At 44.5% G+C, this 27,498-nt stretch overlaps 1 protein-coding gene across 4 annotated transcripts in view; it reads right to left on the reverse strand.

The window, feature by feature from the left end:
- Positions 1 to 27,498, reverse strand: part of LOC135549666 (engulfment and cell motility protein 1-like) — a 216,435-nt gene that overhangs the window by 11,852 nt on the left and 177,085 nt on the right. For all 4 annotated transcript variants that reach the window (XM_064979847.1, XM_064979848.1, XM_064979846.1 and 1 more), the window contains 2 exons: positions 14,088 to 14,251; positions 3,207 to 3,319 (listed from right to left, as the gene is read on the reverse strand). In XM_064979847.1, the coding sequence (XP_064835919.1) occupies positions 3,207 to 3,319; positions 14,088 to 14,251 (277 nt within the window). The remainder of the gene's footprint in view (positions 1 to 3,206; positions 3,320 to 14,087; positions 14,252 to 27,498) is intronic.

Consider the following 27,498-nt stretch of genomic DNA (forward strand, 5'->3'; position numbering starts at 1 on the left):
GGTAGAGAGAAAAGAGGTAGAGCGAGGTAGATAGAGAAAGAGAGGTAAAGAGAGGGAAAGAGGTAGAGAGAGAGAGGTAGAGAGAGAAAGAGGTAGAGAGAGAGAAAGAGGTAGAGAGAGAGAGAAAGAGGTAGAGAGGTAAAGAGGGAGAGAGAGAAAGAGAGAGAGAGAGGTAAAGAGAGTGAGGTAAAGAGAGTGAGGTAGAGAGAGAGAGAGAGAGTGAAAGAGGAGAGAGAGAGCAAGAGAGAGAGCGAGGGATGAGAGAGAGGAGAGAGCAAGAGAGAAAGAGGAGAGCGAGAGGATTTAGACTGGAGCTATCTAGACTGGAGATATCTCTAGTCTGGAGATATATCTGGACTGGAGATATCTAGACTGGAGATATCTCTAGACTGGAGATATCTAGACTTCAGACAGAATACTGCTCAGATTGTTGTTATTGTTTCTGTTTCCTCAGCTATTGAGATACAGCTACTCTCCAATTCACTTCATTTCATCATTTATTTCTTAACTACATAATTGACTAAGAAAATATATATTTTTATGATTTTGGATGCACCTTTGGCACATGTGATGCTTGCATACAACATAATGGCCCTTGTACCCATAGTGCTTGTAATGACTTATATGTAAACATATATATCTGTATTTTCCACATACAGTAGGCATCTGCACTTGAAAGACAGGGGCCTCAGACTGATGCTGTTTGTCAGCTACAGGGCCTTCAGAAAGTATTCACACCCCTTGACTTATTAAACATTTTGTTGTGTTAGAGCCTGAATTCAAAATTGATTAATAGATTTTTTCAGAAATATCTCATTTACATAAGTATTCACACCCCCATGTCAATACATTGTTAGAATCACCTTTGGCAATGATTACAGCTGTGAGTTTTTCAGTGACACAAAATCTCAATTTAATCCATTTTAAATTCAGGCTGTAACACAACAAAATGTGGAAAAAGTCAAGGGGTGTGAATACTTTCTGAAGGCCCTGTAGATACTCAGCTTTTAGAGACTCTAATACTGTTCCTGCCTCACACTTAGCGATTTGTATACGTATATTGTATGTGGAAATATGATTTGAGAGGAGTCCTTTAGGAATGAAGCACTTGTTCCGGGTGGAGGTGTGGATCTGCAGTTATACTAATTCTTCAGTTGTGCTCACTACAGTGTGGTGACAGACAGCCCACAGCCCCTGGGCTGGGACCACAGCGCTTCCAGGGCACCTCAGCAATACGTAACCTGTGTGTGCATGTGTGTGCGTGCATGAGAGAGAGCGCGAGAGAGACAGAAGTGGTTTATGTCTGTCCAGGGGAGAGACGGAGGAGGACAGAGAGAGACTGAGGAGGACAGAGAGAGACGGAGGAGGACAGAGAGAGACGGAGGAGGACAGGGAGAGACGGAGGAGGACAGGGAGAGACGGAGGAGGACAGGGAGAGACGGAGGAGGACAGGGAGAGACGGAGGAGGACAGGGAGAGACGGAGGAGGACAGAGAGACGGAGGAGGACAGAGAGAGGAGGAGGACAGAGAGAGGAGGAGGAGGACAGAGAGAGACGGAGGAGGACAGGGAGAGACGGAGGAGGACAGAGAGAGACTGAGGAGGACAGAGAGAGACGGAGGAGGACAGGGAGAGACGGAGGAGGACAGGGAGAGACGGAGGAGGACAGGGAGAGACGGAGGAGGACAGGGAGAGACGGAGGAGGACAGGGAGAGACGGAGGAGGACAGAGAGAGACGGAGGAGGACAGAGAGAGGAGGAGGAGGACAGAGAGAGGAGGAGGAGGACAGAGAGAGGAGGAGGAGGACAGAGAGAGACGGAGGAGGACAGGGAGAGACGGAGGAGGACAGGGAGAGACGGAGGACGACAGGGAGAGACGGAGGAGGACAGGGAGAGACGGAGGAGGACAGGGAGAGACGGAGGAGGACAGGGAGAGACGGAGGAGGACAGAGCGAGACGGAGTCTGGTCTCGGGTGGGAGATTTAATCCTCTCCGGCTGTGAAAGGCACCACATTATAGCGGTGCTAACCTATAAGGCCTCCCCCTGTGCTGTGCTGTGCTGTGCTGTGCTGTGCTCTCCTCTCTCCCTGCTGTGTCCAGGCCTACGCGCCAGCCAGTCAGTCAGTGTGAAAAAGGATATTAGGCTCAATGCTCCCCAAACACTCCACTCTGAAGTGTAAACGCTTCATATGTCCTCCAGCTCCACAGGGAAAGGATGAACAGGCTTCCATTCCACCGCCACAGTTAAATCAAGGACAGGGAGATATAGGCTATGTCCCAAATGGAACTCTATTCCCTGTAAAGTGCACTACTTTTGACCAGGACCAATAGGGCACTGGTCAAAAGTAGTGTACTATATAGGGAATAGGTTGCCATTTGGGAACACAGCCATAAACTAAGCTTCTACTGAAAGGAGGGATTTTGATGTTACTGTTAATAAAAGCTATGAAGAATGTCATGGGACCTGGGACACATGACGCCAACAAACGTCCAGACAAAAGTGGAGTCACTAACAGATAAAACGCCCTACATTTCCCCCAGACATCCGATACATCCGCAGCACTGAAGGAACTGGTTCTATCTGGGTCCAAAGGTTCTGAAGAGTCACAATAACCAACTTCATGTCTCTTCCAGAACTCTGAGATGACCAGGGAAGAGCTTCAGAAGCCCGGCCGGGAATTTAATTAGGCCGTTCCTCCATTTGTGAAATCGATTCATGCACTTCAGAGCAATGAGGCTCAGTGGAACTGTAGAGCTGGGGACAGAAACCGTTCCAGACAAAAAGGTAAGGGCCACACAGCTCAGATATTAGCTGCTTTTGGAAGCAGTAGGCTGTCTTAGTACATTCCTGACACTGTGTTAAACACTGACTACACAAAACATTAAGGACACCTGCTCTTTCCTTGACATAGACTGATCAGGTGAATCCAGGTGAAAGCTATGATCCCTTATTGATGTCACTTGTTAAATGCACTTCAATCAGTGTAGATGAAAGGGGGAAGACAGGTTAAAGAAGGATTCTTGAAGAAGTCTTGAGACATGGATTGCGCAATTCAATATTAGGAAGGTGTTGTTAATGTTTGGTTTGGCACACACATGCTTGTGTGTATGTGTGTGTTTTCTTGATTCACAGCGACAGAGCCATTACTGACAGTCCAAGTAAGTTGTGTGTGTGCGTGTGTGTGAGCGTGTGTGTGTGTCACCCCCACCTTGCCTCCGGCGGCTGCTGATCTTCCTGAAGCAGGTTCCGTCACACAGACGGTTGAGCCTCTGTTGTTTGATCAGCTCCATGATCTCTGGCTGGATCTTCTCCCGCAGCTCCCTACGGACAAGACAGAGGAACAGTCAGTCAGTCACAGAGAGAACAGGAAACAGTCAGTCAGTAACACAGGAACCAGTCAGTAACACAGAGACCAGTCAGTCAGTGTAACAGAGAAAACAGAGACTAGTCAGTCAGTATCACAGGAACCAGTCAGTCAGAAAAACAGAAACCAGTCAGTCAGTAACACAGGAACCAGTCAGTCAGTAACACAGAGACCAGTCAGTCAGTGTAACAGAGAAAACAGAGACTAGTCAGTCAGTATCACAGGAACCAGTCAGTCAGAAACACAGAGACCAGTCAGTCAGTAACACTGAGACCAGTCAGTCAGTAACGCAGGAATCAGTCAGTCAGTAACGCAGGAATCAGTTAGTCAGAAATGCAGGGACCAGTCAGTCAGTAACGCAGGAACCAGTCAGTCAGTAACACAGAGACCAGTCAGTCAGTCACACAGAGACCAGTCAATCAGTCACACAGTGCCCAGTCAGTCAGTACCGCAGGAATCAGTCAGTCAGAAATGCAGGGACCAGTCAGTCAGTAACGCAGATACCAGTCAGTCAGTGTAACAGAGAAAACAGAGACCAGTCAGTCAGTAAGAGAGAGACCAGTCAGTCAGTCACACAGAGACCAGTCAGTCAGTAAGAGAGAGACCAGTCAGTCAGTCACACAGAGACCAGTCAGTCAGTCACACAGAGACCAGTCAGTCAATGTAACAGAGACCAGTCAGTCAGTCACACAGAGACGAGTCAGTCAGTAACACAGAGACCAGTCAGTCAGTCACACGGAGACCAGTCAATCAGTAACACAGAGACAAGTCAGTCAGTGTAACAGAGAAAACAGAGACCAGTCAGTCAGTCACACAGAGACCAGTCAGTCAGTAACACAGAGACCAGTCAGTCAGTGTAACAGAGACCAGTCAGTCAGTGTAACAGAGACCAGTCAGTCAGTGTAACAGAGACCAGTCAGTCAGTAAGAGAGAGACCAGTCAGTCAGTAAGAGAGAGACCAGTCAGTCAGTAAGAGAGAGACCAGTCAGTCAGTCACACAGAGACCAGTCAATCAGTAACACAGAGACCAGTCAGTCAGAAACGCAGGGACCAGTCAGTTAGTAACGCAGGAACCAGTCAGTCAGTAACACAGGGACCAGTCAGTCAGTGTAACAGAGAAAACAGAGAAAACAGAGACCAGTCAGTCAGTAAGAGAGAGACCAGTCAGTCAGTGTAACAGGGAAAACAGAGACCAGTCAGTCAGTAAGCGAGAGAGATAGAGACTCACTGGCACAACACACACTGGGTTTTGTCCCAAATGGCACCCTATTCCCTGGTCAAAATAGTGCACTATTTAGGGCAGGGGCAGTCAACTCTTACCCTATGAGGACCGGAGCCTGCTGGTTTTCTGTTCTATCTGATCATTAATTGCACCCACCTGGTGTCCCAGGTCTAAATCAGTCCCTGACTAGAGGGGAATCACCCACCTGGTGTCCCAGGTCTAAATCAGTCCCTGACTAGAGGGGAATCACCCACCTGGTGTCCCAGGTCTAAATCAGTCCCTGACTAGAGGGGAATCACCCACCTGGTGTCCCAGGTCTAAATCAGTCCCTGACTAGAGGGGAATCACCCACCTGGTGTCCCAGGTCTAAATTAGCCCCTGACTAGAGGGGAATCACCCACCTGGTGTCCCAGGTCTAAATCAGTCCCTGACTAGAGGGGAATCACCCACCTGGTGTCCCAGGTCTAAATCAGTCCCTGACTAGAGGGGAATCACCCACCTGGTGTCCCAGGTCTAAATCAGTCCCTGACTAGAGGGGAATCACCCACCTGGTGTCCCAGGTCTAAATCAGTCCCTGACTAGAGGGGAATCACCCACCTGGTGTCCCAGGTCTAAATCAGTCCCTGACTAGAGGGGAATCACCCACCTGGTGTCCCAGGTCTAAATTAGTCCATGACTAGAGGGGAATCACCCACCTGGTGTCCCAGGTCTAAATCAGTCCCTGACTAGAGGGGAATCACCCACCTGGTGTCCCAGGTCTAAATTAGTCCCTGACTAGAGGGGAATCACCCACCTGGTGTCCCAGGTCTAAATCAGTCCCTGACTAGAGGGGAATCACCCACCTGGTGTCCCAGGTCTAAATTAGTCCCTGACTAGAGGGGAATCACCCACCTGGTGTCCCAGGTCTAAATTAGTCCCTGACTAGAGGGGAATCACCCACCTGGTGTCCCAGGTCTAAATTAGTCCCTGACTAGAGGGGAATCACCCACCTGGTGTCCCAGGTCTAAATCAGTCCCTGACTAGAGGGGAATCACCCACCTGGTGTCCCAGGTCTAAATTAGTCCCTGACTAGAGGGGAATCACCCACCTGGTGTCCCAGGTCTAAATCAGTCCCTGACTAGAGGGGAATCACCCACCTGGTGTCCCAGGTCTAAATCAGTCCCTGACTAGAGGGGAATCACCCACCTGGTGTCCCAGGTCTAAATCAGTCCCTGACTAGAGGGGAATCACCCACCTGGTGTCCCAGGTCTAAAATCAGTCTCAGTCACAGGCTGAGGCAAACTGGAATTAGGCACACTAACCAGACGACCTACTAGAATAGAACTGCACTATTCAAACTGGAATTAGGCACACTAACCAGACGACCTACTAGAATAGAACTGCACTATTCAAACTGGAATTAGGCACACTAACCAGACGACCTACTAGAATAGAACTGCACTATTCAAACTGGAATTAGGCACACTAACCAGACGACCTATTAGAATAGAACTGCACTATTCAAACTGGAATTAGGCACACTAACCAGACGACCTACTAGAATAGAACTGCACTATTCAAACTGGAATTAGGCACACTAACCAGACGACCTACTAGAATAGAACTGCACTATTCAAACTGGAATTAGGCACACTAACCAGACGACCTATTAGAATAGAACTGCACTATTCAAACTGGAATTAGGCACACTAACCAGACGACCTACTAGAATAGAACTGCACTATTCAAACTGGAATTAGGCACACTAACCAGACGACCTACTAGAATAGAACTGCACTATTCAAACTGGAATTAGGCACACTAACCAGACGACCTACTAGAATAGAACTGCACTATTCAAACTGGAATTAGGCACACTAACCAGACGACCTACTAGAATAGAACTGCACTATTCAAACTGGAATTAGGCACACTAACCAGACGACCTATTAGAATAGAACTGCACTATTCAAACTGGAATTAGGCACACTAACCAGACGACCTACTAGAATAGAACTGCACTATTCAAACTGGAATTAGGCACACTAACCAGACGACCTACTAGAATAGAACTGCACTATTCAAACTGGAATTAGGCACACTAACCAGACGACCTATTAGAATAGAACTGCACTATTCAAACTGGAATTAGGCACACTAACCAGACGACCTATTAGAATAGAACTGCACTATTCAAACTGGAATTAGGCACACTAACCAGACGACCTACTAGAATAGAACTGCACTATTCAAACTGGAATTAGGCACACTAACCAGACGACCTACTAGAATAGAACTGCACTATTCAAACTGGAATTAGGCACACTAACCAGACGACCTACTAGAATAGAACTGCACTATTCAAACTGGAATTAGGCACACTAACCAGACGACCTATTAGAATAGAACTGCACTATTCAAACTGGAATTAGGCACACTAACCAGACGACCTATTAGAATAGAACTGCACTATTCAAACTGGAATTAGGCACACTAACCAGACGACCTATTAGAATAGAACTGCACTATTCAAACTGGAATTAGGCACACTAACCAGACGACCTATTAGAATAGAACTGCACTATTCAAACTGGAATTAGGCACACTAACCAGACGACCTATTAGAATAGAACTGCACTATTCAAACTGGAATTAGGCACACTAACCAGACGACCTATTAGAATAGAACTGCACTATTCAAACTGGAATTAGGCACACTAACCAGACGACCTATTAGAATAGAACTGCACTATTCAAACTGGAATTAGGCACACTAACCAGACGACCTATTAGAATAGAACTGCACTATTCAAACTGGAATTAGGCACACTAACCAGACGACCTACTAGAATAGAACTGCACTATTCAAACTGGAATTAGGCACACTAACCAGACGACCTACTAGAATAGAACTGCACTATTCAAACTGGAATTAGGCACACTAACCAGACGACCTACTAGAATAGAACTGCACTATTCAAACTGGAATTAGGCACACTAACCAGACGACCTACTAGAATAGAACTGCACTATTCAAACTGGAATTAGGCACACTAACCAGACGACCTACTAGAATAGAACTGCACTATTCAAACTGGAATTAGGCACACTAACCAGACGACCTACTAGAATAGAACTGCACTATTCAAACTGGAATTAGGCACACTAACCAGACGACCTACTAGAATAGAACTGCACTATTCAAACTGGAATTAGGCACACTAACCAGACGACCTATTAGAATAGAACTGCACTATTCAAACTGGAATTAGGCACACTAACCAGACGACCTATTAGAATAGAACTGCACTATTCAAACTGGAATTAGGCACACTAACCAGACGACCTATTAGAATAGAACTGCACTATTCAAACTGGAATTAGGCACACTAACCAGACGACCTATTAGAATAGAACTGCACTATTCAAACTGGAATTAGGCACACTAACCAGACGACCTATTAGAATAGAACTGCACTATTCAAACTGGAATTAGGCACACTAACCAGACGACCTATTAGAATAGAACTGCACTATTCAAACTGGAATTAGGCACACTAACCAGACGACCTATTAGAATAGAACTGCACTATTCAAACTGGAATTAGGCACACTAACCAGACGACCTACTAGAATAGAACTGCACTATTCAAACTGGAATTAGGCACACTAACCAGACGACCTACTAGAATAGAACTGCACTATTCAAACTGGAATTAGGCACACTAACCAGACGACCTACTAGAATAGAACTGCACTATTCAAACTGGAATTAGGCACACTAACCAGACGACCTACTAGAATAGAACTGCACTATTCAAACTGGAATTAGGCACACTAACCAGACGACCTACTAGAATAGAACTGCACTATTCAAACTGGAATTAGGCACACTAACCAGACGACCTACTAGAATAGAACTGCACTATTCAAACTGGAATTAGGCACACTAACCAGACGACCTACTAGAATAGAACTGCACTATTCAAACTGGAATTAGGCACACTAACCAGACGACCTACTAGAATAGAACTGCACTATTCAAACTGGAATTAGGCACACTAACCAGACAACCTACTAGAATAGAACTGCACTATTCAAACTGGAATTAGGCACACTAACCAGACGACCTACTAGAATAGAACTGCACTATTCAAACTGGAATTAGGCACACTAACCAGACAACCTACTAGAATAGAACTGCACTATTCAAACTGGAATTAGGCACACTAACCAGACGACCTACTAGAATAGAACTGCACTATTCAAACTGGAATTAGGCACACTAACCAGACAACCTATTAGAATAGAACTGCACTATTCAAACTGGAATTAGGCACACTAACCAGACGACCTACTAGAATAGAACTGCACTATTCAAACTGGAATTAGGCACACTAACCAGACGACCTATTAGAATAGAACTGCACTATTCAAACTGGAATTAGGCACACTAACCAGACGACCTACTAGAATAGAACTGCACTATTCAAACTGGAATTAGGCACACTAACCAGACAACCTACTAGAATAGAACTGCACTATTCAAACTGGAATTAGGCACACTAACCAGACGACCTACTAGAATAGAACTGCACTATTCAAACTGGAATTAGGCACACTAACCAGACAACCTACTAGAATAGAACTGCACTATTCAAACTGGAATTAGGCACACTAACCAGACGACCTACTAGAATAGAACTGCACTATTCAAACTGGAATTAGGCACACTAACCAGACGACCTATTAGAATAGAACTGCACTATTCAAACTGGAATTAGGCACACTAACCAGACGACCTACTAGAATAGAACTGCACTATTCAAACTGGAATTAGGCACACTAACCAGACGACCTACTAGAATAGAACTGCACTATTCAAACTGGAATTAGGCACACTAACCAGACGACCTACTAGAATAGAACTGCACTATTCAAACTGGAATTAGGCACACTAACCAGACAACCTACTAGAATAGAACTGCACTATTCAAACTGGAATTAGGCACACTAACCAGACAACCTATTAGAATAGAACTGCACTATTCAAACTGGAATTAGGCACACTAACCAGATGACCTATTAGAATAGAACTGCACTATTCAAACTGAAATTAGGCACACTAACCAGACGACCTATTAGAATAGAACTGCACTATTCAAACTGGAATTAGGCACACTAACCAGACGACCTATTAGAATAGAACTGCACTATTCAAACTGGAATTAGGCACACTAACCAGACGACCTACTAGAATAGAACTGCACTATTCAAACTGGAATTAGGCACACTAACCAGACGACCTATTAGAATAGAACTGCACTATTCAAACTGGAATTAGGCACACTAACCAGACGACCTACTAGAATAGAACTGCACTATTCAAACTGGAATTAGGCACACTAACCAGACGACCTACTAGAATAGAACTGCACTATTCAAACTGGAATTAGGCACACTAACCAGACGACCTATTAGAATAGAACTGCACTATTCAAACTGGAATTAGGCACACTAACCAGACGACCTACTAGAATAGAACTGCACTATTCAAACTGGAATTAGGCACACTAACCAGACGACCTACTAGAATAGAACTGCACTATTCAAACTGGAATTAGGCACACTAACCAGACGACCTACTAGAATAGAACTGCACTATTCAAACTGGAAACAATTGACTGTCCACACACCAAGCTTTACGAGTGCTAGGACCACATATGGTGAGGTGGGAAAACATAAGAGGAAAACACAGACACACACACACACACACACACACACACACACACACACACACACACACACACACACACACACACACACACACACACACACACATCCGGAGTGAGATGCACAGCACCCTGCAGTGATCTGTCATTTAGCCTGGCATGTAGGTTTCTCTGCATGCTCTTCCTCTGCATATAAAAGCTCAGCCCCTAACATCTACAAACATGAATTATACATAAAACCTCCTCTGACTGGGGAAACACGCGGGCCCACATAGTCCATGAGTTCCCAGCCAGTCAGGACGCTGCTGTGGAGAGGACTGTCGAATCAGATCTTCTTTCTCATTAGGTCAGGCTCTCTGTGCCTTTCCCTAGCAATTATGTCCACTGGCTCTGTGCTTTCTGATTATCAGTGGTGCCTTTCTCTAGCAATTATGTCCACTGGCTCTGTGCTTTCTGATTATCAGTGGTGCCTTTCTCTAGCAATTATGTCCACTGGCTCTGTGCTTTCTGATTATCAGTGGTGCCTTTCTCTAGCAATTATGTCCACTGGCTCTGTGCTTTCTGATTATCAGTGGTGCCTTTCTCTAGCAATTATGTCCACTGGCTCTGTGCTTTCTGATTATCAGTGGTGCTTTTCTCTAGCAATTATGTCCACTGGCTCTGTGCTTTCTGATTATCAGTGGTGCCTTTCTCTAGCAATTATGTCCACTGGCTCTGTGCTTTCTGATTATCAGTGGACTACGTCATTACATTGATCTGTAGTTGGATGTTGAGTAGACATACATGTAAGGTTGAAGTTTCCCCTAGTTACTGATCGAGGATCAGCTTCCTCTCCCCAAATCCTAGTTAGGAAAATGCTAAACTGACCCAAGATAAGCATCTATGGGCAACTTCACCCTACTCTGATATCTGTCAGTGGGAGGGGACGCTAAGGATTCAGTTACTCCACATAGTGAAATCCTCTTTGTCTGTCATCCTGTCTGTGTCTCAGACTTTGTCTGTCGTCCTGTCTGTGTCTCAGACTTTGTCTGTCGTCCTGTCTGTGTCTCAGACTTTGTCTGTCGTCCTGTCTGTGTCTCAGACTTTGTCTGTCATCCTGTCTGTGTCTCAGACTCTGTCTGTCATCCTGTCTGTGTCTCAGACTTTGTCTGTCGTCCTGTCTGTGTCTCAGACTTTGTCTGTCGTCTTGTCTGTGTCTCAGACTTTGTCTGTCGTCCTGTCTGTGTCTCAGACTTTGTCTGTCGTCCTGTCATTGTCTCAGACTTTGTCTGTCATCCTGTCTGTGTCTCAGACTTTGTCTGTCGTCCTGTCTGTGTCTCAGACTCTGTCTGTCATCCTGTCTGTGTCTCAGACTTTGTCTGTCGTCCTGTCATTGTCTCAGACTTTGTCTGTCATCCTGTCTGTGTCTCAGACTTTGTCTGTCATCCTGTCATTGTCTCAGACTTTGTCTGTCATCCTGTCTGTGTCTCAGACTCTGTCTGTCATCCTGTCTGTGTCTCAGACTTTGTCTGTCGTCCTGTCTGTGTCTCAGACTTTGTCTGTCGTCCTGTCTGTGTCTCAGACTTTGTCTGTCGTCCTGTCTGTCTCTCAGACTTTGTCTGTCATCCTGTCTGTGTCTCAGACTCTGTCTGTCATCCTGTCATTGTCTCAGACTTTGTCTGTCGTCCTGTCTGTGTCTCAGACTTTGTCTGTCGTCCTGTCTGTGTCTCAGACTTTGTCTGTCGTCCTGTCTGTGTCTCAGACTTTGTCTGTCATCCTGTCTGTGTCTCAGACTTTGTCTGTCGTCATGTCTGTGTCTCAGACTTTGTCTGTCGTCCTGTCTGTGTCTCAGACTTTGTCTGTCGTCATGTCTGTGTCTCAGACTTTGTCTGTCATCCTGTCTGTGTCTCAGACTTTGTCTGTCGTCCTGTCTGTGTCTCAGACTTTGTCTGTCGTCCTGTCTGTGTCTCAGACTCTGTCTGTCGTCCTGTCTGTCTCTCAGACCCTGTCTGTCATCCTGTCTGTGTCTCAGACTCTGTCTGTCGTCCTGTCTGTGTCAGACTTTTGGCACTGCCATTTTATAAATCAGATTCATTGCAGCTCAATCTCATTCACTCGCATTCACCTCTGAAAAGCACCCAAATGAGCTCTTTCAAAGGCTACAGACTGTAGATAAATCTATCAATCTATCAAATGTTCCTGGACACAGAGTATAGAGTGGCAGGACCCACTGAGATGGGAGTGGAATCCAAATAGAAATGGAAACGTACTTCATTATTGAAGCGTGAAATATTGAACCAAATTATATGGAGGACTCAAGAATGAATTATAAATGACTTTTCTCCCCTTCTATACAGTTACTGTATTGTAGATTACATTAGGTAAAGCTGTACATTGAGTGCACTACCTTTGACCAAGGGCCCTATGTAGGAAATGTGGAACCAAGCTGGAACCATATGAGACGCACTATACCCTGAGGAAGAACAGCTTGTCTGTCGTAACGTTGGTAGTTAAATGTTTGCATCTGAGCTCCTAGAGTGTGCGGCTCTCTTTTATTTTCAAACCATATGAGATGCAGCCTAACACCTTCTCTCATAAATGTTTCCTCTGCACTAATGAATGTAATATTCATTCTTGTTAAGACGCTGTTGATATAAGCTGGTCTAATTTGAGTGAGTGCCCTTACAGAAGGTAAATGTTATGGGTCTTTCTTTGCAATCCTAAGGTTTGAACAACCCTACGTCCCAAACATCTGACGCTTACCGTCGAAAACCTAAAACCATTTCCCCTCCCTCATTTCTCCAATAACAATTACCCTTTCACATGATCAATATCAGCTTGATACATGCCACTGTCGGGTTCTTCAGAGACCAAGCTGGCTGCATGAAATGATTTTCAATGCCGCTAGATGCTAAATTCCTAAAAATACAGTGACAGGACAAACAATGTTCTTCATTACTATGACTTTATCCATAAGCAGTTAACGAGTGCTTTCATAGAACTGAACATACACTCTCTCTCTAGTCTGATGCACAATAAGACCGTAATGGAGGATTCACTCAGAACACCATTTGTAGACAAATTCGATTTTAATGCAGATTTTCAATCCTGAGGGGAACCGAACGCAGGTGTGCTGTGCCAATAGCCGACATTATATGAACAAATGGATAAAGGATGGAAATGAGCGAGGGTGGAGGGACGTTTTATTAAATTAGTATTAACTAACGTGTTTCCTTTCTTCCACAGTCATAGTGTCTCTTGTTCCCATTGTTTTCGTCTGTTTTTGGACTGGGTAAAGGATGGGGCATGAGGACATCCATGTCATGAATTAGCAGCTATTTCCTTTATTTCCTATTTCCTTTCTGCCTCAATGTTTTAGTCTTCTTTTAATGAAGGATTGGGAACATCTAGACAGCGATATCACTGACTGCTGTGTCCTTCTCAAGCAGTTCCATCTTTTCCAATTGAGAGGACCATCACGCACGGTAGCCTGGCGGGTAGGATCGAATCCCCGAGCTGACAAGGTAAAAACCTGTTGCTCTGCCTCTGTGAAAGGCAGTTAACCCACTGTTCCCCGGGAGCGGATGACGTTGATTAAGGCCGCCCCCCCGCACCTCTCTGATTCAGAGGGGTTGGGTTAAATGCGGAAGACACATTTCAGTATTTATTTAACCTTTATTGAACTAGGCAAGGCACACACACACACACACACACACACACACACACACACACACACACACACACACACACACACACACACACACACACACACACACACACACACACACACACACACACACACAGTAGACTCACAGGATGGGGCGGGACTGGAAGTCTTCTTGGTTCATCCTCTCAGACTGGCGTATCTTCAGGATCTCAGTGTAACTCAGGTTCTGCAGGCGACTCTTCAACTGGTCCAGGGAATTAGGCTTCTGTGTCAGCGCTCGCATGATCTGATCCCTCACCACCTGCATCACCTGGGAGGAGAAGAAAGAGGGCGATTTAGAGGAGTGGAGAGGTGGAAAGACCTTGGATGTCTGGATCGGAGGTAGAGAGAGAAGGAAATCTAGGTTACACATATGGGGCTGGTTTCCCAGACACAGATTTATTTTACACCTGGTTTAGAAAGCATTTTCAATGGAGGTTCTTAATTAAAATAGATTTTTTGGACTAGGATGAATCTCTGTTGAGGAAACTGTCCCATGATGTGATGGAAAGATGCCATTATATGAAGGCACTTTGGATGGAATATTTGTATTGTTATTACTTGCACACAGCTATTAGAATATATATCAAAGATGTCTCAGTTGACATTTTCAGATCACTTTTTGGAGCTCTCAGGCAAACATCCCACCTCAAAACGTATCTGCTCTACAGGATGTTTGCAGAGCTCAGGAGAATAGCAGGAGCGGAGCGGGAGAGACACGATGTGAGAAGGGGAGGAAGTGAACGCCTGCGGCAGAAAGCCAGACGAACAAGCAAATAATCAGCATATCAAAGAACCTGTCAGTCTGGGACGACACAGGCTGCTGTCACGCTTCAAAGGCCTCGTCTGTGTCCCAAAAGGCACCATATTCCATATATAGTGCACTACTTTTGAACAGAGCCCAATGGGCCCTGGTCAAAAGTAGTTCACTACATAGGGAAGGCAGCCGCTGTTTGCTCTGACTGTAGGAGCAGTGCGATCAGCGCCCACACAATTAGAGCTCAAATCTTTGAGCGAGCCAGGTACACTAGACATGCACATTTATTAAACTGGAATTTAACAGGAGACAATTCCATCATTTATCTAGATGACCACAGATCACACCAATAACATGTTCTACTGAACGGAACGTGTAACATGCTGTTATGACTGTAGAATAAACTCCTCTGTGACCCATGTCTCAGACACCAATCCCTCGCTTCCGGATGAGCTAAACACCTCCTCCACTTCGAGGAAAAAGTGCTGCCAACACGGACCCTCTCAGCCCAATAGGACTGTTCTCATTCTCTGTGGCTGACGTGAGCACGTCATTTAAGCGTGTTAACCTTAATGAGGTTGCCGGCCTAGACGGAATTCAAGTTACGTTCTTAGAGTATGTGCAGACCAGCTGGCTGGAGTGTTTACGGACATATTCAATCTCCCCATACACCAGTCTGTTGTACCCACTTGCTTCAAGATTTCCACCATTGTTCCTGTACAAGAAAGCGAAGGTAACTGAACTAAATGACTATCGCCCCGTAGCACTCACTTCTGTCATCATGAAGTGCTTTGAGAGGCTAGTTAAGGACCATATAACCTCCACCTTACCCAACACCCTAGACCAACTACAATTCACATACCGCCCCAACAGATTCATGGACAACGCAATCTTCATTGCACTCCACACCGCACTATCCAACCTGGACAAGAGAAATACCTTTGTAAGAATGCTGGTCGTCAGCTACAGCTCAGTGTTTAACACCATAGTGCACTCCAAGCACATCACTAAGCTCAAGGCCCTGAGTCTAAAGCCCTCCCTGCATAAGTCCTGGACTTCCTGATGGGATGACCCCAAATGGTGAAGGTAGGCAACACCACCTCCGCCACGCTGATCCTCAACACGGGGTCCCACAGGGGTACGTGCTCAGCCCCCTCATGTACTCCCTGTTCACCCATGACTGTGAAGGAAAATAAAAAAATAAAATAACTTCCTCAAATAAACGAAGGAGCTGATCATGGACTACAGGAGCTAGTAGCAAGAGCATGCCCCCATCCACATCGACGGGGACGCAGTGGAGAGTTTACAAAAGTCCTCGGCGTGCACATCACTGACGACCTGAAATGGTCCCTTCACAGAGACAGTGTTGTGAAGAAGGCGCAACAACATCAGGAGGCTGAAGAAATTAGTCTTGGCCCTTAAAACCCTCACAAACGTCTACAGATGCACTATTGAGAGCATCCTGTCGGGCTGTATCACCGCCTGGTATGGCAACTGCACTGCTTGGTAAGGCAACTGCACCGCCCGCATCCTCAGGGATCTCAGGGTTGTGAGCTCTACCCGACGCATCATCGGGAGCACACTGCCTGCCCTTCAGGACAACTACAGCACCCGGTGTCACAGGAAGCCAAAAAAAACATCAATAACCTCAGCCACGGCCACTTCACCCCACTAAAAAGAGGAGACAATATAGGTGCATCAAAGCTGGGACTAAAAGACAGAAGCTGTTTATCAAACTCCAGGCCATCAGAATGTTAAATAGTCACCACTAGCCTGCCTCCACCGAGCACCCTGCCTTGAACTTTGGTCACGGGTACTAGCTGGCTACCACCCTAAAGTAATTGGACACTGGTCACTTTAGTACTGTTTCCATACTGTTTCACCCACTTTACATGTACAGTTGGAAGTTAACCTACCGACATTTAATCCTAGTAAAAATTCCCTGTCTTAGGTCAGTTAAGATCACCACTTTATTTTAAGAATGTGAAATGATTTATTTAATGTTTTATTGCATCACATTCCCAGTGGGTCAGAAGTTTACATACACTCAATTAGTATTTGGTAGCATTGCCTTTAAATTGTTTAACTTGGGTCAAATATTTCAAGTAGCCTTCTTCCTGACAGAGCTGGTGTAACTGAGTCAGGTTTGTAGGCCTCCTTGCTCGCACAGGCCTTTTCAGTTCTGCCCACACATTTTCTATAAGATTGAGGTCTGTAATGGCTTTGTAATTGCCACTCCAATACCTTGACATTGTTGTCCTTAAGCCATTTTGCCTAAACTTTGGAAGTATGCTTTGGGTCATTGTCCATTTAGAAGACCCATTTTAGACCAAACTTTAACTTCCTGACTGATGTCTTGAGATGTTGCTTCAATATATCCACGTAATTTTCCATCCTCATGAAGCCATCTATTTTGTGAAGTGCACCAGTCCCTCTTGCAGCAAAGCACCCCCACAACATGATGCTGCCACCCCCGTGCTTCACGGTTGGGATGGTGTTCTTTGGCTTGCAAGCCTCCTCCTTTTTCCTAACAATGGTTATTATTGCCAAACAGGTCTATTTTTGTTTCATCAGACCAGAGGACATTTCTCCAAAAATTACAATATTTGTCCCCATGTGCAGTTGCAAACCGTGGCTTTTTTATGGCGGTTTTGGTGCAGCGGAATCTTCCTTGCTGAGCGGCTTTTTAGGTTATGCCGATATAGGACTCGTTTAATGTAGATATAGATACTTTTGTACCTGTTTCCTCCAACATCTTCAGAAGGTCCTTTGTTGTTTTTCTGGGATTGATTTGCACTTTTCGCACCAAAGTACGTTCATCTCTAGGAGACAGAACGCGTCTCCTTCCTGAGCGGTATGACAGCTGTGTGGTCTCATGGTGTTTATACTTGCATACTATTGTTTGTACAGATGAACGTGGTACGTTCAGGCGTTTGGAAATTGCTGGCTGATTTCTTTTGATTTTCCCATGATGTCAAACAAGAGGCACTGAGTTTGAAGGTAGGCCTTGAAATGCATCCACAGGTACACCTCCAACTGACTCAAATGATGTCAATTAGCCTATCAGAAGCTTCCATGACATCATTTTCTGGAATTTTCCAAGCTGTTTAAAGGCACAGTCAACTTAGTGTATGTAAACTTCTGACCCACTGGAATTGTGATACAGTGAATTATAAGTGAAATAATCTGTCTGTAAACAATTGTTGGAAAAATGACTTGTGTCATGGACAAAGTAGATTTCCTCACCAACTTGCCAAAACTATAGTTTGTTGACAAGAAATGTGTGGAGTGGTTGAAAAACGAGTTTTAATGACTCCAACCTAAGTGTATGTAAACTTCTGACTTCAACTGTGTATACTGTATTTTAGTCATGGCTCATCCTATATAACTACTGCTGTACACACTTTTTCCATTCATATCGTGTCCATACTGTCTATACACACACACCATCATATATGAACTCAGCAAAAAAAAGAAACGTCCCTTATTCAGGACCCTGTCTTTCAAAGATAATTCATAAAAATCCAAATAACTTCACATCTCTGAATTTTAAAGGATTTAAACACTGTTTCCTGTGCTTGTACAATGAACCATAAACAATTAATGAACATGCACCTGTGGAATGGCAGTTAAGACACTAACGGCTTACAGAAGGTAGGCAATTAAGGTCACAGTTATGAAAACCTAGGACACTAAAGAGGCCTTTCTACTGACTCTGAAAAACACCAAAAGAAAGATGCCCAGGGTCCCTGCTCACCTGCGTGAACATGCCTTAGGCATGCTGCAAGAAGGCATGAGGACTGCAGATGTGGCCAGGGCAATAAATTGCAATGTCCGTACTGTGAGACGCCTAAGTCAGCGCTACAAGGAGACAGGACGGACAGCTGATCGTCCTCACAGTGGCAGACCACATGTAACAACACCTACACAGGATCGGTATATCCGAACAGCACACCTGCGGGACAGGTATAGGATGGCAACAACAACCGCCCGAGTTACACCAGGAATGCACAATCCCTCCATCAGTCATCAGACTGTCCGCAAATAGGTTGAGAGAAGCTGGACTGAGGGCTTGCAGGTCTGTTGTAAGGCAGATCCTTACCAGACATCACCGGCAACAACATCGCCTATGGGCACAAACTCACAGTAGCTGGACCAGACAGGACTGGCAAAAAGTGCTCTTCACTGACCAGTCACGGATTCGCGTTTATCTTCAAAGGAATGAGCGTTACAGTCCCATTGAGCATGTCTGGGACCTGTTGGATCGGAGGGTGAGGGCAAGGGCAATTCCCCACAGAAATGCCCGGGAACTTGCAGGTGCCTTGGTGGAAGAGTGGGGTAACATCTCACAGCAAGAACTGGCAAATCTGGTGCAGTACTTGAGGAGATGCACTGCAGTACTTAATGCAGCTGGTGGCCACACCAGCTACTGACTGTTACTTTTGATTTTGACCCCCCCTTTGTTCAGGGACACGTTATTCCATTTCTGTTAGACACATGTCTGTGGAACTTGTTCAGTTTATGTCTCAGTTGTTGAATCTTGTTATGTTCATGCAAATATTTACACATGTTAAGTTTGCTGAAAATAAATGCAGTTAACAGTGAGAGGACGTTTCTTTTTGATGAGTTTACACATAGGGGCTTGAGTCTCTATTCAATCGCCAAGTGTGAGGCAGGAACAGTATTAGGTAGTCTCTAAAAGCTGAGTATCTACAGTGTTTTCAGAAAGTATTCACACCCCTTGACTTTTTCCACATTTATTTGTATTACAGCCTGAATTTAAAATGGATTAAAAGTGGGATTTTGTGTCACTGGCCTACACACAATAACCCATAATGTCAAAGTGGAATTTTATTTTTAGAACATTTTACAAATTCATAAAAAATGAAAACCTGGATCTCCCGAGTGGCGCAGTGTTCTAAGGCACTGCATCGCAGTGCACGCTGTGCCACTAGAGATTCTGGGTTCGAGTCCAGGCTCTGTTGCAGCAGGCCGCAACCGGGAGACCCATGGGGTGGCGCACAATTGGCCCAGCGTAGTCCGGGTAAGGGGAGGGTTTGGCCGGCAGGGATATCCTTGTCCCATCACACACTAACGACTCCTGTGGCAGGCCGGGTGCAGTGCACGCTGACACGGTCGCCAGGTGCACCGTGTTTCCTCCAACACATTGGTGCGGCTGGCTTCCGGGTTAAGCGGGCGTTGTGTCAAGAAACAGTGCAGCTTGGCTGGGTTGTGTTTTGGAAGACGCACAGCTCTCGACCTTCGCCTGTCCGGAGTTGCAGCGATGAGACAAGACTGTAACTTCAAATTGGATAAAGTGGTAAAAAATATAAAGAAATAAATGAAAAGCTGAAATGTCATTAGTCAATAATTATTGAACCCCTTTGTTAAGGCCATCCTGTACAGAATAAAAATATTCCAAAACATCCATCCTGTTTGCAATAACGCACTAAAGCAAAAACTGCAAAAAAATGTGGAAAGAAATTAACTTTATGTCCTGACCACAAAGCATTATGTTAGGGGCAAATCAAAAACAACACATCACTGAGTACCATATTTTCAAGCATGGTGGTGGCTGCAGCATGTTATGGGTATGCTTGTCATCGGCAAGGAATTTTTAAAATTAAAATAAACGGAAAAGAACTAAGCAAACTAAGCAAAATCCTAGAGGAAAACCTTGTTCAGTCTGCTTTTCAACAGACACTGGGAGACAAATTCAGCTTTCAGCAGGACAATAACCTAAAACACAAGACCAAATATACACTGGAGTTGCTTACCAAGACGACATTTAATGTTTGAGTGGCCTAGTTGAAATTTAGACTTATATCGTCTTGAAAATCTATGCCAAGACTTGAAAATGGCTGTCTAGCAATGATCAAGAACCAACCTGACAGAGCTTGAATTTGAAAATTAATAATGTGCAAATATTGTACAATCCAGGTGTGCAAAGCTCATAGAGATTTTAGATTATTCAAAGTAGCCAACCTTTGCCTTGATGACAACTTTGCACACTCTTGGCATTCTCTCAACCAGCTTCACCTGGAATGCTTTTCCAACAGTCCTGAAGGAGTTCCCACATATGCTAAGCACTTGTTTGCTGTTTTTCCTTCACTCTGCGGTCCAACTCATCCCAAACCATCTCAGGTCTGGCGATTGTGGAGGCCAGGTCACTGATGCTTTCACGATTATTCAATGTAGAAAATAGTAAAAATAAAGAAAAAGCCTGGAATCAACCCTGGAATGTGTCCAAACATAGATATATACAGTACCAGTCAAAAGTTTGGACACACCTACTCATTCCAGGGTTTTTCTTTATTTTTTACTATATTCTACATTGTAGAATAATAGTGAAGACATAAAAACTATGAAATAACAAATATGGAATCATGTAGTAACCAAAAAACTGTTAAACCAATCAGAATATATTTTAGATTTTTCAAAGTTGCCACCCTTTGCCTTCATGACAACTTTGCACACTCTTGGCATTTTCTTAACCAGCTTCATGAGATAGGCACCTGGAATGCATTTCAATTAACAGGTGTGCCTTGTTAAGTTCATTTGTGGAATTTCTTTCCTTCTTAATGTGTTTGAGCAAATCAGTTGTGTTGTGACTAAGGTAGGGAAGCCTTCAAATAAAAGAACACCTTCCCTATAGTCAAAAGTTGAGGATGTTCAGTGATGTTTTGGGGTTGCTTTCCTGCCTCTGGCACTGGATGCCTTGAACGTGTGCATGGCATCATGAAACCAGGAGAATACCAAGGCATTTTGGAGCGTAATGTCGGACCCAGTGTCAGAAAGCTGGGTCTCCGTCGAAAGGTCATTGATCTTCCAGCAGGATAATGCAGGATAAAAAGCACCCAGGAATGGTTCAAGACAAAACACTGGACTGTTCTGAGGTTGCCACCAATGAGTCCAGATCTAAATCCCATTGAAAACATGTGGAGAGATCTGAAAACAGCAGTTAGGAGAAGGCACCCTTCTAATCTGGGAGAACTGGAGCAGTTTGACCAAGAGGAGGGGCCAAACTGCCAGTACAGAGGTGCAGGAAGCTTTGCAGTTACTTTGACCAAAGGCTGTGCTACCAAATATGAAGTCTCGGATGACAATAATTTTGTCAATGCCATCTCTGTTTATTTTCTGAAACAAAAACAAAGGTTCTGTAATATTAACAGTGAAATAAAGAATTGTGGAGGCAAAATACTTTGGTCAATTTGTACTTATTTATGGAAAATTGTGAGTTACTTGAAAAAAGTACAAGGGTGCCAATATACTGAACAACCATATAAACGCAAAATGTAAAGTATTGGTCCCAAAAATATCGGCATTGCTTCATCAGCTGAAATAAAAATAACACATCTCCGGGATTTCCATACTCTTTCCATACTGATTTCTCCCAAAAAATTGTTTACATCCATGTCAGTGAACATTTCTCCCTTTGCCAAGGCATTCCATCCACCTGACAGGTGTGGCATATCAAGAAGCTGATTAAACAGCGTAATCATTACACAGGTGCACCTTGTGCTGGGGACAATAAAAGACCACTCTAAAATGTGCAGTTTTGACACACAACACAATGCCACAGATGTCTCAAGTTCAGGGTGCCTGCAACTGGCATGCTAATTGCAGGAAGGTCCACCAGAGCTGTTGCCATGTCTCTACCAGAAGCCGCCTCCAACGTTGTTTTAGAGAATTTGGCAGTACTCTTCCTCTCTCTCTCCTACTAACAGGCTGATGGTTAATTATGTTACCCTCTCTTCCTCTCTCTCCTACTAACAGGCTGATGGTTAATTATGTTACCCTCTCTTCCGCTCTCTCTCCTACTAACAGGTTGATGGTTAATTACTGTATGTTACCCTCTCTCTCTCTCCTACTAACAGGCTGATGGTTAATTATGTTTCCCTCTCTTCCTCTCTCTCTCTCCTACTAACAGGCTGATGGTTAATTATGTTACCCTCTCTTCCTCTCTCTCTCCTACTAACAGACTGATGGTTAATTATGTTACCCTCTCTTCCTCTCTCTCTCCTACTAACAGGCTGATGGTTAATTATGTTACCCTCTCTTTCTCTCTCCTACTAACAGACTGATGGTTAATTATGTTACCCTCTCTTCCTCTCTCTCTCCTACTAACAGACTGATGGTTAATTATGTTACCCTCTCTTCCTCTCTCTCTCTCCTACTAACAGACTGATGGTTAATTATGTTACCCTCTCTTCCTCTCTCTCTCTCCTACTAACAGGCTGATGGTTAATTATGTTACCCTCTCTTCCTCTCTCTCTCCTACTAACAGACTGATGGTTAATTATGTTACCCTCTCTTCCTCTCTCTCTCTCCTACTAACAGACTGATGGTTAATTATGTTACCCTCTCTTCCTCTCTCTCTCTCCTACTAACAGGCTGATGGTTAATTATGTTTCCCTCTCTTCCTCTCTCTCTCTCCTACTAACAGGCTGATGGTTAATTATGTTACCCTCTCTTCCTCTCTCTCTCTCCTACTAACAGGCTGATGGTTAATTATGTTACCCTCTCTTCCTCTCTCTCTCCTACTAACAGGTTGATGGTTAATTACTGTATGTTACCCTCTCTTTCTCTCTCTCTAACAGGCTGATGGTTAATTATGTTACCCTCTCTTCCTCTCTCTCTCTCCTACTAACAGGCTGATGGTTAATTATGTTACCCTCCTTTCCTCTCTCTCTCCTACTAACAGGCTGATGGTTAATTATGTTTCCCTCTCTTCCTCTCTCTCTCCTACTAACAGGCTGATGGTTAATTATGTTACCCTCCTTTCCTCTCTCTCTCCTACTAACAGGCTGATGGTTAATTATGTTTCCCTCTCTTCCTCTCTCTCTCCTACTAACAGGCTGATGGTTAATTATGTTACCCTCCTTTCCTCTCTCTCTCCTACTAACAGGCTGATGGTTAATTATGTTTCCCTCTCTTCCTCTCTCTCTCCTACTAACAGGCTGATGGTTAATTATGTTTCCCTCTCTTCCTCTCTCTCTCCTACTAACAGGCTGATGGTTAATTATGTTTCCCTCTCTTCCTCTCTCTCTCCTACTAACAGGCTGATGGTTAATTATGTTACCCTCCTTTCCTCTCTCTCTCCTACTAACAGGCTGATGGTTAATTATGTTTCCCTCTCTTCCTCTCTCTCTCCTACTAACAGGCTGATGGTTAATTATGTTACCCTCCTTTCCTCTCTCTCTCCTACTAACAGGCTGATGGTTAATTATGTTTCCCTCTCTTCCTCTCTCTCCTACTAACAGGCTGATGGTTAATTATGTTTCCCTCTCTTCCTCTCTCTCTCCTACTAACAGGCTGATGGTTAATTATGTTTCCCTCTCTTCCTCTCTCTCTCCTACTAACAGGCTGATGGTTAATTATGTTACCCTCCTTTCCTCTCTCTCTCCTACTAACAGGCTGATGGTTAATTATGTTTCCCTCTCTTCCTCTCTCTCTCCTACTAACAGGCTGATGGTTAATTATGTTACCCTCTCTTCCTCTCTCTCTCCTACTAACAGGTTGATGGTTAATTACTGTATGTTACCCTCTCTTTCTCTCTCTCTAACAGGCTGATGGTTAATTATGTTACCCTCTCTTCCTCTCTCTCTCTCCTACTAACAGGCTGATGGTTAATTATGTTTCCCTCTCTTCCTCTCTCTCTCTCCTACTAACAGGCTGATGGTTAATTATGTTACCCTCTCTTCCTCTCTCTCTCTCCTACTAACAGGCTGATGGTTAATTATGTTACCCTCTCTTCCTCTCTCTCTCTCCTACTAACAGGCTGATGGTTAATTATGTTACCCTCTCTTCCTCTCTCTCTCTCCTACTAACAGGCTGATGGTTAATTATGTTTCCCTCTCTTCCTCTCTCTCTCTCCTACTAACAGGCTGATGGTTAATTATGTTACCCTCTCTTCCTCTCTCTCTCTCCTACTAACAGGCTGATGGTTAATTATGTTTCCCTCTCTTCCTCTCTCTCTCTCCTACTAACAGGCTGATGGTTAATTCTGTTACCCTCTCTTCCTCTCTCTCTCTCCTACTAACAGGCTGATGGTTAATTATGTTTCCCTCTCTTCCTCTCTCTCTCTCCTACTAACAGGCTGATGGTTAATTATGTTACCCTCTCTTCCTCTCTCTCTCCTAACAGGCTGATGGTTAATTCTGTTTCCCTCTCTTCCTCTCTCTCTCCTACTAACAGGCTGATGGTTAATTATGTTTCCCTCTCTTCCTCTCTCTCTCTCCTACTAACAGGCTGATGGTTAATTATGTTTCCCTCTCTTCCTCTCTCTCTCTCCTACTAACAGGCTGATGGTTAATTATGTTTCCCTCTCTTCCTCTCTCTCTCTCCTACTAACAGGCTGATGGTTAATTATGTTTCCCTCTCTTCCTCTCTCTCTCTCCTACTAACAGGCTGATGGTTAAGTATGTTTCCCTCTCTTCCTCTCTCTCTCCTACTAACAGGCTGATGGTTAATTATGTTACCCTCTCTTCCTCTCTCTCTCTCCTACTAACAGGCTGATGGTTAATTATGTTTCACTCTCTTCCTCTCTCTCTAACAGGCTGATGGTTAATTATGTTTCCCTCTCTTCCTCTCTCTCTCTCCTACTAACAGGCTGATGGTTAATTATGTTACCCTCTCTTCCTCTCTCTCTCTCCTACTAACAGGCTGATGGTTAATTATGTTTCCCTCTCTTCCTCTCTCTCTAACAGGCTGATGGTTAATTATGTTTCCCTCTCTTCCTCTCCTAACAGAGTCTTAGCACCTCCTCCTGTTAACAGGAATCATCAATAAAGTCCAAACAAGTCTTCCCACCACGTTTCAACACTGCAGTAATGAAGAATGAGCCACACAAAGAGGGAGAAAAAGAGAGAGAAGAGAGAGCCAGGGGAAGGATTTACAGTGTGTGTGTCTCTCTCTCTGTCTCGGTGTGTTTCTCTGTGTCTGTCTGTCTGTCTGTCTGTCTGTCTGTCTGTCTGTCTGTCTGTCTGTCTGTCTGTCTGTCTGTCTGTCTGGGTGTGTTTCTCGGTGTCGGTCGGTCGGTCTCGGTGTGTCTGTCTGTCTGTCTCGGTGTGTTTCTCGGTGTCTGTCTGTCTGTCTTTCTCGGTGTGTTTCTCGGTGTCTGTCTGTCTCGGTGTCTGTCTGTCTCGGTGTGTTTCTCGGTGTCTGTCTGTCTGTCTGTCTGTCTGTCTGTGTCGGTGAATAGAGGTGATTATAGTGCAGGATTCTGACCTGAAAAGCTTAGTGATATCTAGTTAGATGAAGACTGAGCCCTCACCAGAGGCGAGAAATACAACATGAAGGGAAGTGAAGAGAAGACAGCACAACAGGACCCCAAAACCTCCAAACAAAGGCTTTAACTGTTGTTTTTTGGATAATAGTTTCAAAAAACTAACAGTAGCCCACAGAGTAAGGAGTGGAAACGGCCCTGCTTCAAATCCACAATTTGGGCATCCACGCTCGCTGTGAGTAAGTGCTACAAAGAGGAATTAAAGGAATTAACCCATTTATAATTCCAGATTCAATAAACCGGGTGGCATCACCGAACCCCCAACCAAAAAAATCCATTATTTTCCAGTTGATTACACTCTTTAATCCAGATTTATCTTCTGGGATGCAAAGATGTTCTGCCGCGGTAATCACAGCACTCTGTGTAAAACTTGGCATAACAATGACCTTGGAAAACAAACAAAAGACAGGGTGGGGGGAAACAGCCAGATAATAACTGCGCTGTCATGTTTTCAGAGAGAGTAGGACTGGGTAGTTATCTGGAGCAGTGAACGTCTCAACTGTTACCACTGTAGCAGCATTACATAAACTTTTGCCGTTTTCATGCTTTATATATTCCATTTAGCACAAACGTTTATCCAAAGCGACTTAGTCATGCGTGCATACACTTTACGTATGGCTGGCCCGGGGAATTGAACCCAAAACCCAAGCTTTACCAACGGAGCCATTGAGAGCTACAGCCAGTATGTTTGGTCATACTTTCCCCTACCCCTTTCTATTTAGTAGACACCATCCATCCAGGTCATGTTCATTTGGGCATAAAAAAAAAAAATGGAAAGTACAACCTGAACTTGTCCAATAAGAACACAGATTTTCATAATTTGCTGCAAAGCGTTTTATTACAGTGTCCCTGAACTCTTCCCACATCAAGCTCTGTAATTTATGTTGTTCGTCTCGCCGTACATATTATTGTTCATCCTTGTTCTCCTCAGAGGCCAGATGACCCCCATAAAGCAGAGGGGATTAGAGTGTGTCTGGGGGCTGGGGGATGACACAGCCTCCCTGGGGACACTCAGAAGCCTGTCACTAATCATGGTGAATGACCCTTTCCCTTCTCACTTAACACCCCACCCACCAACCAGTCTACAGGGGGAGAGAGACAGCCAAAGAGATAATAAAGTGACATCCTTCCCTAAGGCCTTATTTCATATCCTAGTGGAAGTATTAAACCCTCTCCTCCACCTTTCAGCCTTCAGGGGAAAGAAACCTGGGATAAAACCTAAATGTCTGTTGAATCCCATTCTCTCTCCTCTCTGGAGGAACGCTGCCTATGGTATCCCATGTATGATGGGAGGATACATATGAGACACCAATGTCTCCTGTTTGTTTCCTGAAGAGAATATTTATGTACAGGAGGAAGGGGGAGAGACCACTGTCATAAGGACAAATTTACACCTCTCCGTGAGGGCTTTGCCATCTCAGCATTTCCCTCAGCTCTGGGTCTAAGTTGATTGGCCTCCTCCAAGACAGGCAGG

The sequence above is a fragment of the Oncorhynchus masou genome, chromosome 12, assembly GCF_036934945.1.
Source record: "Oncorhynchus masou masou isolate Uvic2021 chromosome 12, UVic_Omas_1.1, whole genome shotgun sequence".
Classification (NCBI taxonomy): Eukaryota; Metazoa; Chordata; class Actinopteri; order Salmoniformes; family Salmonidae; genus Oncorhynchus; species Oncorhynchus masou.